Here is a 16644-nt window from a genome sequence, read left to right as displayed (position 1 = left end):
GAAAACCAGACTTTATGAAAACAATAAAAAACTTTTGTTTTATACTACAAGGAATATTCCTGGACCGACAGTGATAAAGTCTTTAGAATCACTATCCAGGGTGGCCAATGAGGACTAGAAGAGTACATATGCTTTGACTGGTATTTCCATATTTTAAGCTACTGTTACTCCTAAACTTTAGGAAATGCACAGAAAAGACATATACCACCATAAACACTTACATAAGACTTACAATTATATTTAAATTAACATGTTTATCAAACAAACACAAAGTTTAATTATAAGGATTTCCTTATTGGAACACCTACCTCTTGTAAGGTGTTAATATCTACTCCATCCCCTTGGATAACTCTAAGATAAGGTGGCAGCAACTTGTAGCCCTTTGAGTTCTCAGTAACAGGAAACTTCTTACCTAAAATATCCAAAACCTGTATGAAAAAACACATGCAACAAAAATAACTGAAACTGAAAAAAAGTATAAAAACTTTTCAAAGTTAAAATGATTTTACTTTGTTAGACAATCTTGAGAATATAAAAATTAATTCAACTTCTTAAAAAGTTTATAAAATTTGATCCCAATTTCTTTTAATCATATTAGAAAGAGGTATGTTATTTCCATCATAAAGTATTTAAAACAGTTTTTTTCCCTTTATATCTTTTCAAATTACAAAGATTCAAGGAAGAAAATCCTCATTATTAGATTAAAACAAATATTTTAAAGAAGTATGTAAAACATGATTCAACAAACTCATGATTATACATTTGATTCAGCCCTTGTCCTCCATACTATGCTAAGATGTTAGAAAGAATGAATACATACTCCCATTATTTGGCTAGGCAATGCAAGCACTTGGCTCTTTTCTGTGAATTTTTGAAATCATATACCAATGAGAGTAGAGACATATATATTATATTTTATTCTGCTTGTGTCCAAGTTTTGTTTGGCTTAATTTTGTTTGATGTAACTCAAATATAAATCCATTTGAATTACAAAATTCAAAGAAATTGTGATAGACAAAGTTGGAAATGAAGCATATAAATGCATAGTTTCTCTCAGGTTCTCCTTTCCTCTATTAAAGCCAAATTGCATAATATAGGCAAACCATCCTACTCATTCATTAACTATTCAAAGTTTTGTAGCAGTTGAAATACTTAAAAACAGATTAAAATTTCTTGGAAAACTTGGTCAGAGATAGAAAATACATACAAGGCAGCCCCTCCCATCCCTTCTTTTTCTTAAATGAACTGATTTAAATATCCTGATAATGAGAAAATTCCAAATAGATAACGTGTGTGTGTGTGTGTGTGTCCCGGGGATCGAACTCAGGGGTACTCGATCACTGAGCCACATCCTCAGCCCTATTTTATATTTTATTTAGAAACAGTGTCTCACTGAGTTGCTTAGTGCCTTGCTTTCTGGATTTGAACTCGTGATCCTCCTGCCTCAGTCTCCTGAGCTGCTGGGATTAGAGGCACACATCACCTCGCCCAGCTCAATCTGTTCTTATAACTAGTTATGTACGTTTTTACTATGTAATAAAAAGGTGAAGCCCCATTTGGCTTGCTAAAACCAAATATTTCAGGCTAAGACAAGACTTTCAGAGTGGCTTATCATTTAATAGAAAAAGGCCTCCTTGTAGCTAAGTCCCCTCTTCACAAGGGGTAATTTATCATAAGTTCATTAGCTGAGAAAGTGGGAAAGTAGGAAAGCTGCAGTCAAAAGACCTATAGTGGATCCTTGCTCCTTATTTTTCATGTTGTGTGACCTTGAGCAAGTCACTTTAACTCTAAGCCTCTGTTTCTTCTTTTATAACAGAGAAAATAATGTTTATTATAGGACTTTTGATGAGATTAAATGACACATCTTAATGTAAGGCACCTATCTCCTACAATATTTTTCTAGTAGGAGGCATTTATTAATCCTGCTCTTATTAGTGCTTTTTGAAAGCAATCAAGTCCTAAACACTGGAAGAAGAAAAAAAAAAGCAATATTGCTATATTATCAGCAGTATTGCAAAAGAATTACTACTGGAAAAGTAATTTTAAATCATATTTATTCCACATCACCCTGCACATATTTCTCACAACTTCAAAGGTAAAACAATGATTTGTGATAAAACAAAGAAACCATACACTTGGTGCCCCAAACACAGGATTACAATGGTAATGCCATTAACTGAATTTGAAGGTACACAGGAAAGAAATGATCAATTCAGCAGTAACTACTTGATAGTATAAAAGTAACCCATAACTCTTGGTATCCTTTCTCTGTTATTATTGTGTGACCTTGGGCAAATCTATTACTCTCTCTGGGCTATAATTCTTAAAAAAAAAAAAAAAAAGGAGACTGATCCATAAAGCTCTGAAATGATATGTGTATAAATAAAAAGTAGTGTTGATGCAGTTGGTCTACAGGCATTTTAATGATCAAGTTACATATTAAAATTTACCTTTAATACAGTGTCAAGAGGATTTCCAGAATCAGGTCTGATTATTAGTGGTGCCTCTGAACTTCTTGATACTATTAAATGTCTTAGATCTTCACCCCATATTTTTTCACACGCATTATAAATGTCATAGCTATCGCTGACCACAGATACAGGCACTGATGAAAACTGTGTTACTATATGTTCAAAAGCATCTTTTTCATGGTCTTTCCCCCAAGCTGTTATGGTACTAGAAAACAAAATGAAAATACAGATTTACTTAGCAACACATTATCTACTCCTGAAGCACCATTAACCATATCTTATGTTTACTATCTACATCAACAACACCACAGAGAAGGTGAGGATTTAATTTATGAATGCAAGTCATAAGGTAAATGTAATATTTGGGACAGATTTTCTCTTGGCCAATTTGTTTTCAGCAATTTCAAGTAACCTTATTTGGTTTTAGTAGTTATTAAGTTACTGGCTCTTAAGTCATATTCAACCAAATTAAAAACTTTTTGTTGTTGTTTTGGGGGGGTTGTTGGTATTCCTCAATCTATTCTTTAAAATCAATAAGCTAAAAAGTCCTTGCTAAATGTCCTCCATACTTTATGCCAAGATATTACAAAGAATGAATACATACTCCCATTATTTTGCTAGGCAATGCAGGCACTTGGCCCTCTTCCATGAAGTTTTGAAACTACCAATGATAGTAGGAACATTTTTTTTAATCTTTCAAAATCTTACATTTAGAGGCACTTATTCTGTAAGTTTCATACATACAGTCAACTAACTGTTGTATCTTCAAATGGGCAGTTAACAGGCAGTCATTTATTTCACTTACAGATTATCTATTACTAATTAATACATGCCCAAGGAACAAGAATTTTAATGTTTATTTGGGGCAAAACATAATTAAGATGGGAAATAAAGTATGAGAGTTTCATACTATTGGGCAAGAATGACTAGCATGATTTTTTTGCAATTTCCTCAGTAATGGTTTTTATTGAATAGATTTAATAACTCATATATATTTATAAACATTTGATGCTTAATATATAATTTTAAGAATTCTTAAACTGAATTTAGTAATGAATTTGAAAATATTATTTTCAGTTTCTTATGTCAGTCAATTTTTTTTTTTCCTTTCTAATTTTCTAGTCTCGGTGACTCTCCCTCTTCTCTTTTTTTTAATCTGTACTCTTCTATGAAATAATAGAAAGTGTGAAAGCTTATTCATTATACAGTCCATATAAGTATAAATTTGCCTTAAAACTGTTTAAAGAGCTATACTAATTTAAATTTGCAATTGCCATTTTATATAATTCTTTTTATAAAGGACTGGAAATTAGCATTTTTTTCACATACTGTTAGTAGTAAGCTGGGAGTAGCTGAGTGTAGGCCCATGTCAGGCCTATAAAGACCTAGCTACCCAGAGACTAGTCTTGTCTAAAGTTAATTAAGGGCTCATTTATATAAAAATTATTTAATAGCGAACACTCTCAGAATCTACAGAGCTGTCAGTTGCTATGATGTTAGCTGTCTACTTCATGCAAGCAACTGAAGGCTAAAGAGAAAAGTAAGATATTCAGAATGCTACTGTCCTCTTTCTGAGAGAATTCAGCCCAATAAACACCAACTCTAATGAATTTTTACAATGTAAGAATAAACCTGCAGTTAGAGGTCATTGCTTATTCAGATACTGTTCTCCAAAGTTATACCAATAAAGCCATCTAACTCTGCTACAAATGATGTGTACCATGTCTAACAAACAACTGACTTTTAGTCCTCATGTTACTTGCTTTCTCCATGGTACGTGAACATCCCAGAAGCACTCTTTCCCCTGACTTCAATGATATCTCTCACATTTAATTTTTTCCCATTTCTATGATTCCTTTTTAATTTCTCCCAGATATTGTGTTCCCCTTCCACTTGACCTGTCAAATGTTAGTACTTTCCAAGGTTCTGACTCAGGCGCTTGTGTTCCTCTGCAATATCTCCCTGTGTCAAACTCTCAAAGGGTTAAAAAATTAGTGTTGAGGGTTTCCAAAACTTGTACAGTAGTCCTTGCTTTTCTCCTGGCTCCAGATCTACTTTGTAGGTAGGAGGTTGAGTATCTTTATCCCATCACCCAGATGTGTCTAATGGCTCCCTCTGCACAAACCCTTCATTATACCTCCTCTTCTAAAGTCAGTACTTCTCTGTGGAGATTGTAAATATTTGTTGTTTGTTTCATGAATTCTACCCATCCTATTACCCCAAATTTCATGCATCAAATTAAAATCAACCCTTTTTCCAAAGTTGACAGGGAAAAGTCATGTGACTGAATTATTTCTATGTCTGGATTCTCATACTCTCTAAGAAAATATATTATAATGATAATAGTAATGCTGAGTTCTCCTAAGGTTATTTTGATGCATTTACTTTTGATGAACTTCTTATGCTGGAGATACAATATCTTAGTTTCTCCTTTTGTTTGGTTGGATGAAGGTAACAAAGAACAGAGAGATAAATGACTTGCCCAAGGCCACCCACTGTCAGCTGTAAGGTCACTCAAGGTTTACCAACTTTCAGTCCAGTGTTCTTTTCACTGTACTATGTTGTTTAAAAGATATTTCTATTTAAGAATAGCTGAACTATTCCTACATATCAAGAAGTCAAATACAGTAAGCATTACAGGACCATAATATAGAACTGGATTTTCACTCTGTGCTCATTGCAGTGTCCATTTCACTTTAACACAAATGCCCTAAAGTAGATATTATATTTATTTTCAGATCTATGGTATATTTATGATGTTATTACTATGAAAACAAAATCACCAGCAAAGAGTCTACTATATGATTACTACATTAAAATTTTAAAAGATGTATGCACATGTAAGTTCAAATAAAAATATTCTAACCCGCTGCATGTGGTGGCATACGTCTGTAATCCCAGTAGCTCTGAAGACTGAGGCAGGAGGTTCGAGAGTTCAAAGCCAGCCTCAGCAACAGTGAGGCGCTAAGCAACTCAGTGAGACCTGGTCTCTAAATAAAATACAAAATAGAGCTGGGGATGTGGCTCAGTGGTTCGTTCCCTTGAGTTCAATCCCTGGTACCGCCCCCTACCAATACTCTTTAAACCTAAAACTATCTATTAACAACATCCTTAATTTCCGACTTATTAGTCTCTTGAAACATATATGAAAGTGTTCAATAAGCTTCTACTAATATAGCAATGTTCAAAAATGTTGGCTGAATCAACTCTCTACTAAACTTCAACTCATATCACCAAGTTTTAGCAATTTTATCTCTTGAGCACTGCTTATGTTTATCTACTTCTTTTCAGTTATTTAGCCACCTGGTTCTGGATCTCATCTCCTCAAGACTGTCTCCTATAAAGCCTAGCTTCTGGTTTTTCAAGTATATAGGAAATCCTGCTTTCAAAATAATTTCCTGATAACATTGTTTCTCTGATAACATTGTTTCTTTGCTCAAAAACTTCAGGGACTGTTCTCATTAAAAAAAAGGCCTATTCAGCTCCTTAGCCCATTTATTGATTGGGTTGTTTGTGTTTTTTGGTGTTAAGTTTTTTGAGTTCTTTATGTATCCCAGAGATTAATGCTCTATCTGACGTGTGTGTGGCAAAAATTTGCTCCCAAATATAGATTCTCTTTTTATCTCATTGTTTCTTTCTTTTGCTGAGAAGAAGCTTTTTAATTTGATACCATCCCATTTATAATTAATTCTTGATTTTATTTCTTGTGCTTTAGGAATCTTGTTAAGGAATCTTGTTAAGGAAGTAGGGGCGTAATCTGATGTGATATAGATTTGGGCCTACTTTTTGCTCTATTAGGCGCAGGCTTTCTGGACTAATTCCTAAGTCCTTGATCCATTTTGAGTTGAGTTTTGTGCATGGTGAGAGATAGGGGTTTATTTTCATTTTTTTGTATATGGATTTCCAGTTCTCCCAGCACCATTTGTTGAAAAGCCTATCTGTTCTCCAATGTATGTTTTTGGCACTTTTGTCTAATATAAGATAACTGTATTTTATGTGTGTTTGTCTCTGTATCTTGTATTCTGTACCATTGCTCTACATGTCTATTTTGGTGCCAATACCATGCCTTTTTTGTTACTATAGCTTTGTAGTATAATTTAAGATCCGGTATTGTGATGTCTCTGGCTTCACTCTTCTTGCTAAGGATTACTTTGACTATTCTGGGTCTCTTATTTTTCCAAATGAATTTCATGATTGCTTTTTCCATTTCTATAAGGAATGATGTTGGGATTTAATTAATAAATGGGAGGGACTCAAACTAAAAAGCTTCTTCTTAGCAAAAGAAACAATCAGTGAGGTGAAGAGAGAGCCTACATTTTGGGAGCAAATTTTTGTTACACGTAAGTCAGAGCATTAATCTCCAGGATATATAAAGAACTCAAAAAACTTAACACCAGAAAAAAAAAAAACAATCAATAAATGGGCTAAGGAGCTAAATAGACATTTCTCAAAAGAAGATATACATTAGATCAACAAATATATGAAAAAATGTTCAACATCTCTAGTAATTAGAGAAATGCATCAAAATCACTTTTAAGATTTCATCTCATGCCAGTCAGAATGGCAGTTATCAAGAATACAGACAACAATAAATGTTGGCGAGAAATGTGGGGGAAAAGGCACACTCATACATTGCTGGTGGGACAGAAAATTTGTGCAACCAATCTGGAAAGCAGTATGGAGTTTCCTTAGAAATACTTGGAATGGGACCATCATTTGACCCAGCTACCTTACTCCTCAGTCTATACCCAAAAGACTTAAAATCATACTATAGTAACACAGCCATATCAATGTTCATAGCAGCACAATTCACAATAGCTAAACTGTGGAAACAATCTAGATGCCCCTCAATAGATGAATGGATAAAGAAACTGTGGTATATACACACAATGGAATAATACTCTATTGTTGAGTAAAATCATGGCATTTGCAGGTAAATGGATGGAGCTGGAGAATATCATGCTAGTGAAGTAAGCCAATTCTCCCCCCCGCTAAAAAAAGCCAAATATTCTCTCTAATAAGTGGATGCTGATCCATAATGGGGAAGAGGGAGGCATGGGAAAAATGGGGAACTGTGATTGGGCAAAGGGGAGAGGGTAGAGAGGGTGCATGGGGGCAGGAAAGATGATATAAGTTGATGGACATCATTACCCTAGGTACATGTATGGTGTGATGTTACGTCGTGTACAACCACTTAAATGAAAAGTTGTGCTGCTACTGTGTACATTAAATCAAAATGCATTTTGCTGTCATATGTACCTAATTAAAATAAATAAATTAATTGTAAAAAGGCCTAATTAAGGATAAACTAGTATGATGTGCACACAGTTAACATTCAATGTCAAAATGAATTTGAAGGCTCTTATGAACTTTAATCTATTTTCAATCTACTCTATGTTCTCTGAAAAATCTGTTTCAGCCTTTACTTCCTGAACACATCTATGCTCTCCTCTCAAATGACTAGGTTTGACACATAGTAAACAATGTCTCCCTCAAATTTTATAACTCCTTCAAGAATCAAGATCTCATCTCTTTTTAAAAGCCATCTTGATCCTACCAGTGATCCTACCTCTCTTTGCCTTGCACTGCAATAGCACCTTAACTGTACCTCTTTAGTAGAACTATTTAACCAACACAGCAGACTTTTACTAGTGTACTCTATTTATCCTAAGGATACGGTCAGATTTTTTTTTCTTTTTATCTGTCGTAGCACTCAGGAGACTGCTCTGCACATGAAACCTGACCAGTTATGCATTAGATAATAAGTAACTATTAAAAAATAAAATAAAGCTCATTCTAAACTCACTGCTAGTTTTAGCACCCTGTAATTTTCAAGTACTAGCGGAACTTAATAAACATTTCCAAATTATTAAATAATTGTTATAAATACCCCTGAAATATATTTTAAGACCTCCATTTATTTTTAATAAAGTTAATTCTATGATTAGAGCAGCAGTAGCCCAGATTATAATTTCTTCCTGGTTTCACTAGAGATGGTTTGAGAGCAAAAAAGCGTAAAAAGAATGTGAATACTCTTCCTTTCATCAAAAGGGCTTCCTTGCTCATCTACAGTTGAAGTTACTGAATCCGTATGGCAATTGCAAGGGCAAAGATAAGGTAAAAAAGAGTGATCAGGAATTTACAATTCTTGACTTCATTTAGTGAAGAAAATCTGTATATGGAAATATAGCAAATGAAAAATATCCCTTACATAAAACCTATGTGGCAATATAAGTATTGGAAAAAAGATCTTAAATTGTTTTACTAGGGTGGTTAAAAGTTCTGAATCTCCCTGATATTAATCTTTATAGAAAGTATAAACACTGAATTATTATTGCTTATATTCATGAAGGTTTACTATAATGCCATGTTCTTTAATTAAGCAGAATATCATTTGAGTTACAAATACCAAACTAAAAATATGTAGTTTTAGAAAACAAAAGTTTAATGGTAGGATGAAAACAAAATTTTACCTGTGTTCTGCAGCTGGAACAGAATAGCCTGGGACAGGATCTTTTGTTCCATAATATTTTTTAATTAGTGCAATTCCTGCTACTGTATCTGTTCCTTTGAAGTTAACCAAATGAGCAGAAGCTCCTATGCCAGCAGTCTGGAAAATCAATGATAAACCAAAAATTCAAAAAGAAAACCCATATTTAATATAGCCCATGTTTAGCATAGCTCCTAAGGGAATTACTGTCTTTAGCTATTTTAAACAGATAATACAAAGATTCTGTTTTTCCTAAACATTTAAGGATTCAACTTTTACCTTCTCAAAAAGACCTATTTATTAGTGCCCCACCGTCACTTTCCATCATTCTTCCTTCCTCTATCCTGTCTTATGCTTCTCTATAGCATTATTTGACATGTGATGTATTTATTATATCTGTATGTCCATCCATCCCTCCATCAAATGTATCAAGGACTAGGACACTTGTTAGAAGACAAAATAGCAAATGTGTCTTGAACAGAGAGGAACACGTAGTGTTGACTGAATCTTTGGAATTTTAAAAGGTGTTCTATACTAATCCTACTAACATCCAGAAACGTTTATAGTGGTACTCTACCAGACAATCTACATTTTATTAAATAAGATTTATTTCAGTTTCTTACCTCTTGGGAAGAGACTCCTCTGTAGCCAAAATCATGTAACTTGTATTCCAGACCATCTAAGTTACCAGAAGTTTCTAACAAATATTTGGCCAATATTTTCTTCTGCTCTCTAGAATTTGTGGCCACTGTGATTGGATACCAGGACTGCACAAGAATAGTCTGTTGGGACAAAAATTACCCATAAATATTTAATGAAAAATACAGGGTTCTTCCTGAGGAAAATCCTAGCTTTCTCTGGAGGAATGTTCTGGACTTCCACACTATCAGGAATATCAATTAAACATTTCAATTAAACAGTAGGATGCCTACCATGTGCATTTCAGATATAATACAAAGCTCAGCTCTCAAATCAGCAGCAAAGAAGATAAATGCACCAAGCCCTTAATAGTAGAGAACTTCAAGTTACCAAGTTTTTGTATCCAGAACTCCAAAGAAGCAAATATTTTGAAAGACCATGGTGAAGGACCAATTTTCAATCTGTTATGGACTGATAGTTTTATAAAGTACACTCATACCCAGATGTCAAGCCTGTCAAATTATTGTAAAGTTTCTATACATGCTTATTCTTTATTTCTGCATTTAATGTAGGCAACAAACAGGTCATGAACTAGTACTGGTTTACAGACTATAACTTGAATAGTACCAGTTTAAAGAAGTTACTCATTTATTCCTCTAGGTGGTACAGTATTTAAGTTTCGCTGGATGTAACATGACATTTGGTAGTTCATGTACATGAGACACTGAGTTTAGCACTAGAAAATTCTATTTACTATGTTGTATTTTATATATCCTTAAGCTTTTGTTAAAATTTATTATAAGAAGCTACATAAAACATTTCTGCATATGCTATACAACTGCAAGGTCGCTGACTTATTTTGTAATATAGTGACTATAGGTTCTCATATTAGGAAGTAGAAGAATTGCTAGGTTCCTACTCTTTGGTAAGAACTGTTCCTCGGTTTCTTCTTGTTTCTTAGCTGTCAAGAAACACCAAACAAAGTCTGATGCTTAATCATAGCAATAACATTAATTACTTTGGGTAGGGAATTACTTCTTTCCCATTCTAGGATAATTTCTATTTTTATCATATAAACCTGATAGCATGTTATTTGAAGAAGCTTCAAATCTATTTTAGAAAGAGCTGCTAAAATGACAATGCCTAAGCTGAACCAAAAAATACTTAATTTCTTAAAATTTTACAAAAAAAACTTTTAAATACCAGCTAAGTGATCCATAAATAAGTAAAAACAACAAGATTTCATCTTAGACCTGTCAATTTAGTCATTAACAAGTAAAATATAGTATCAGGCTTGGTTAAATACAGCACTTGCAGCTCTTCTCCTAAAGAAATAGTCCATTTCCTCATCCCTAGATTCAATCAATATGCCTTTGACCAAAAGAATGTAGCAAAAGTCATGTTGTGTGACTTCCAAGAACCTGTTAGGAGGTTTTGAAATTTCTACTCTTGCACTTTGAACTATCCTGCTGTGAAGCAGCCTAGGTTATGGAGGCCTAGTAATGTTCAGCGTTCTGTGCTAAGGCCCCACACATGGGAGTGAGGCAATTTAGAATGCCTAGCTAGAATGCCTAGCTAATGCTGGTACGTAAGTCCAAGCAAGACTACCAGAGGACCATCCAGTGAACCATAGAATCACTGCAAACAATATTTTATTATGCCAGTGTGTTCTGGAGTAGTTTGTATCACAACAGAAAGCTGATGCAACTCCTAACTTAGATCAATCACCTCTAATCTCTGACCATTTTGTTCTTGAAATTCCTTTTTTGATTCCACTGCCAGTGCCTGCGATCCTTCTACCTCTAAACTTTGGTCTCTGTGATTTATTCTTCATACTGCCTCTGGTTATCTATCATTCTAAAGCAAGCTTTATTTATGTTGATTCATTCTTAAAAAAAAAAAAAAACTTTAATGGCACTCTACTTCCTGTAGGGAAGAAAGACCAATTCTATACAATTAATGTTTTCTATTATCTTGCAGTGTTTACCATCTAAAAGTTTATCTTCTACTATACTTTTTACCTTTACAATGCAGCCCTCAATGGACTGTGTGTTCTAAAAACATTGGTCCATGACCTCAACTCTTCTTCACACTTATTTAATAAGCTTTTAAAGGTACCCCTCCTCACACACACATTTCATGATTCCTTAGCAAAATTACCTATTTTTCTGGTACTACCTCAGCATTACTTCTTCATATTAGTGGTTAGTTAAGAATGAATTACCTAAAAATGCCATTAATAAGACATATCTTACTCTAATTTGGGTCCAGCAATTTTTTTTTTTTGGCACATAGCTGGTACTTAATTGATATTCATTTGTTGAATTTAATTCAGTCAACTCTCATTTTTATTCAACTCAGATATCACAATATTATCTAGGAGTATGAGAAAAATATAAAACACAATGTGAAAAAAACTCTAGTTGAGTTATAAAGGTAGAAGATTGACCTTACCCCTCGAAAAATGCCAGGGAAGGAGAGAAATAACTATCAGACACAGTGATCCTTCACACCACCATTTCCTTTCCATAGTCCAACAAAATCAGCTTAAATTATACTCTTAATAAAATCACTCCCCTTTTAAAAAGATCACTGTAGGTGTAAGCAAGGGAAAAAAAGGCAAGTTAGTTTGGGTTAATCCGAGGTCTAATGAAGTAGGCCTTGTTGGAACTTAGCAATGTGCCCACAAATCAAGATAAAATTTTTAGCTGAAAATGAAGATTAAGGTAAATGAACCTATAAATTTCCTTTCAGAGTGTTCACTGTAATGTCATTGTGCAGGATAAGAACTTTGCAGAGTTAAAAATGGTGTGGTACAGAACAAAGGTGGCACCTTCTCTGTTCAGTTGTCTGCCCACCTCTCAGGCCTATTTCCCCAGCTATAAAATGATGACATTTCATCACTGTTTATCATTTTAAAATCTTTTTTTTTCTTTTAATACCAGAAAGATATGGTTTTGTTTTTTGGTAGACGAGAGGAGTAAATTTTGCCCAATGTGCTTGCCCCTCAGCCCCTTATATGCCTGAGACACTTTGCAGAACTCCTTGGTATGCTTAAGTTTATTTTGAAATCAGATGAGAGGATTCAGCACCAATACTGAAACTAATCAAGCAATTCAGCAATTTTAGTGTATTTTTAAATTCAGTATAGTATTATCAGGTGAATAACAATCAATGAATAGTTATTAATAACCTAAAACATGCATCAGGAAAGGGAAAAGAAAGACTACTTGGTAATATTGTTCAAAATGTTTTAAACCTGGGACATCAAGTTTGTTGGGACTGGTAACAGATTTCAAATACCAAATGGTAAAAGGGAATTAGAGATTGATAAGAATAGGATGAATTTCCTCTATCCTCACACAAAACAAAACACCTCACAAAGGATGTAAACTGACTACAGAGAAGTCTGTTCTGGAGATAGGACATTCACAGTAAACTTAAAAAAAGGGGGGAGGGTGCTATCAGAAACTACAAGGAATAAAATTAGACCATAATTCTTGTGCCTTAGATAAACATTACTGCCTAGGACTCAAATGATTTAAAATAACATACATTAAAGGTAAACTCAATAAAAATTGCTTCAGATTATAAGCAACTAAAAGCTATGGTCTACATATACTTCTTGGCCAAAATTTAAAAGTCCTATGTTGGATTTATGTTTAATAATTTATTTTATTAAAATGATATATGTATTTGTTAACAAACTATCACTCTAATATGACTGATATAAACCTTTTTACTTTATGGTTTTCTAACAAAAGTACCCAAAATAATAATAGTTATTAAACATTTCTTTTTAATGTATTTTTCAGTTTCAGAAGAGGATAAAGGAAACTGTACATGAAGAATGGTAGAATGGTAACTAAATCATTACTTTCATAAGTACTTGCTTAGGGAAGTTCAACTAGACATAGGAACAGTATGAAATCCTCAGTCAGAAAAACTAAAAAGAAAAGAAAATGTTTACACACAGATGATGAATTTTCTTCCTGCCTGGGATCCTTGGCTTTGAAAGCAGAATGCTAGTCTAGATGATATATTTCAGAACTCTTCTACTCTGACAGTTCAGTGGCATGATGTGCATGAGAAAGGCCCTGGGTTTGATCCCCAGTCCTACCTCCACAAAAATGAATGAATGAATGAATCCCCAACAACAACAAAAACTCATCAAAAAACCCTGTTCTACTAATAATACTATTCCTTCAAAATCAAAATTTGCCAGTATAAAACTAGTAAGATACACTCTCTTTTCACAGTTAACTCTAAGTTTTAGCATACAACCTATTAAAACCTTTATTGAATTAATTGTACATTTTACTATTATTGACCTGTGATGAGTTTATGGTCTGTTAAGATTCTAACAGTGTTTTAACTTGGTCAAAAATGTTATTTCAAAACATTTCAAACATATTCTTAGACTTCTTGCTTTTCCAAAGTTTTCTCAGTCTTTAAAAGTGAACTTTAAATATATTATTTTACATCATAATCAATTATTTTAATCAATAAAATTATTAGAGTTAGTTTTAACAATGAAGTAAACAACTTTCAGTAAGGTGGTATTTCTGTATTTACTTGCTACAGTATTTCCTCTTATAGATAAAATTCGTATTAAAATGTTATGAAACTAAATAGATTACCATTATCATAACTGTGACTATGTGAAAACACATGACTACTTAGGTATACATGAAAGAAAACAAAAAAGCTTTATAATGTAGACTAATATCCCATAATGTGCCTGTCTCTTAGTTTTGGAAATTAACCATATGAATAGTGAATCTTGCTTGTGTTATTAAATGAGAAGCTGAGAAATATCAAATAGTAGACTCTAGTACTTAAACATCAGAGAATATAAAATAATTATTAAAAGCTAAAATAAAATTCCACTAGTCTGAATGGAACAGAATATCCCTAAAATGTATTATGTACCTTTGCTAATTTTCTAACTTTGCTCTACTATATGTTTATAATTACAACTAAAAAAATGGAAGCTAATTGAACTTTAAAAATAATAATTCTCCGATTTTATTTACATAAAAATCTTAGACCATTAGAATTCAATGGAAAGAACCTTAGAGAGCATTTAACCCAACCGTCATTTTATAGATGAGGAAACTGAGGCCTGGAAGAGTTATTGAACTGTAGAAAATTATATAACTTTATTAGTAGCAAATTCTCAACTAGAATCAGTTCAATAATAGTAACCTTCAATTATTATTAAATAAGAATTTTTAAAAAACAAAAACAATTCACCTCAATCCAATTTGTAAGCCAGTAGCACTCTGGATCAGTGTTTTCCACTGTGAAAAGAACGTTTCCTCTGGGAATGACAGACCCTTCAGGAACAGCCTTTACTTCTATTGGAAGATGCCCATCGTACTTCTGGTAGGAAACAACAATGCATTCATTCATTCATTCAACAGACAATGCTCAACTGCCCATTTTATTAATGTTCTTTATATTTTACAGAAGCTAAGTTCACTGTCATGGAAACAGCAATCACAGATGCTGTTATACTGTTACACCTACCACTAAAATAGGTAGATAATTCCAAACTAATCAAAACCAATTTTCCCCCTACTTGTTCAGAAAACAAACAAACAAACAAAAAGGATGAGTTTATTTTTCTAACATTTGAAAAATATTCTAAGAACACTAATTTTATTCTGTACAGGTCATTTCCATAATATAAAGGCTAAAGACAAAGATAAAATAAAGGATTGCTATGAAGGATAAAAGAAAGTGGAGAGAAGAAAGGAGTTGAGAGGATGAGAGAGAAAGGAAGGAGGCAGATTTCTGCAAAGAACCTTAAATAAATTCTTTATTCTGATAGTAGACCTGAAATCATGAGATAGCCAATCTCAGCACTTGGTCATCAATAAGGAACTTCTTACTACTATAATAATTCCCTTCAAATTAGTCTGAGAGTTAATCCGCTATATAATATGTTACTAGGTATTTAAATGTACACCTCCCCAGCTTTATGCCCAAGGCTGTGGTTAACTTTTGGCTAGGAAGTCATGTTATTTCAAAAAGCCTAATAATTTATGTGATTTGGAACAAGATAATTGAATATGTGTGTGAGAGAGAATATTCATAACGAGAATATTCTGCATGATGTAGCATGAAAGTACTCTCCCTTATAAATCCTGCCTTGGATTCAAAAGCAAATGGAAGACCTAGGGCAAGTCACTCAACAGCTCTAGGTCTCAGACTCTGTAAAATGGGGCTAGACAAGATACTTTCTAGAGAATCTACAATTCTCTAAGATTTCCTGAACACATAACACAGCAATGATGCACCACTCTGGAAGTTACAATAATAAGCACAGGACCTAATTGATTGCTGTGTTTTATTCTCACAACATATCTTACAAAGAGAAATGAGGCAAGTGCAGCCCAAAGACTTTATTGATCTTATTTAAGATATGCAGCACAGTGTGCTTCCCTAACTTTTTCATAGGTACATAATTACCTAAGAGTAAAACTCAGTATTTTAATATAGGCATGAAAGTTAAAGTGATTATTGTGTTTGACAGTCTATATAATGTAAGAAAACTTTCATTTTTGAGACATAAATTAACACAACATTGTGAGATGCTAACAGATTCTATTCCCAGACTATCTGTATAATACAGAAACCATCAGAAGACATTCAGCTCTTATGATTCAATTCCCATTTCTTGGCATTTCAGAAGTTCAAGCAATAAATTTAAACACACTAGACATTATTTAAAGTACAATAAAGAATAAAAATCAACTTAGTGGATCTATACTAAAACATTCTAACTTTAGTGAGGGAAATGTCCCAGAATTATTATGTAGTGATAGACTTAGGGCATCTATTTTCAGTCAAAAAACAGAATGAAATTTTAAAATTCCCAAATAGCCATGTCTTTTCTTAATTACTAATTTATTTTCACAAATAATTACATGTTCTTAGGTATATTTTCAAGAATGGATCAAACTACCTTTCCAAAAAAAGTTGTTATTTAAATTATAATTCATTCATATAATAAATTACCTAGACCTATTATAGATC

At 33.2% G+C, this 16644-nt stretch overlaps 1 protein-coding gene across 1 annotated transcript in view; it reads right to left on the bottom strand.

Annotated features, from left to right (window-relative positions):
• The window catches only part of Nampt (nicotinamide phosphoribosyltransferase), a 36233-nt gene that overhangs the window by 8783 nt on the left and 10806 nt on the right, over nucleotides 1-16644 (bottom strand). The window contains exons 4-8 of the mRNA XM_077795964.1: nucleotides 14857-14985; nucleotides 9585-9743; nucleotides 8945-9081; nucleotides 2451-2676; nucleotides 309-428 (exon numbers count right to left, since the gene is read on the bottom strand). Of these exons, the coding sequence (XP_077652090.1) occupies nucleotides 309-428; nucleotides 2451-2676; nucleotides 8945-9081; nucleotides 9585-9743; nucleotides 14857-14985 (771 nt within the window). The remainder of the gene's footprint in view (nucleotides 1-308; nucleotides 429-2450; nucleotides 2677-8944; nucleotides 9082-9584; nucleotides 9744-14856; nucleotides 14986-16644) is intronic.

Source organism: Urocitellus parryii, chromosome 3 (genome assembly GCF_045843805.1).
Source record: "Urocitellus parryii isolate mUroPar1 chromosome 3, mUroPar1.hap1, whole genome shotgun sequence".
Classification (NCBI taxonomy): Eukaryota; Metazoa; Chordata; class Mammalia; order Rodentia; family Sciuridae; genus Urocitellus; species Urocitellus parryii.
The sequence above is the reverse complement of the archived record's forward strand: the minus strand, read 5'-3'. Positions and strand labels throughout refer to the sequence as shown.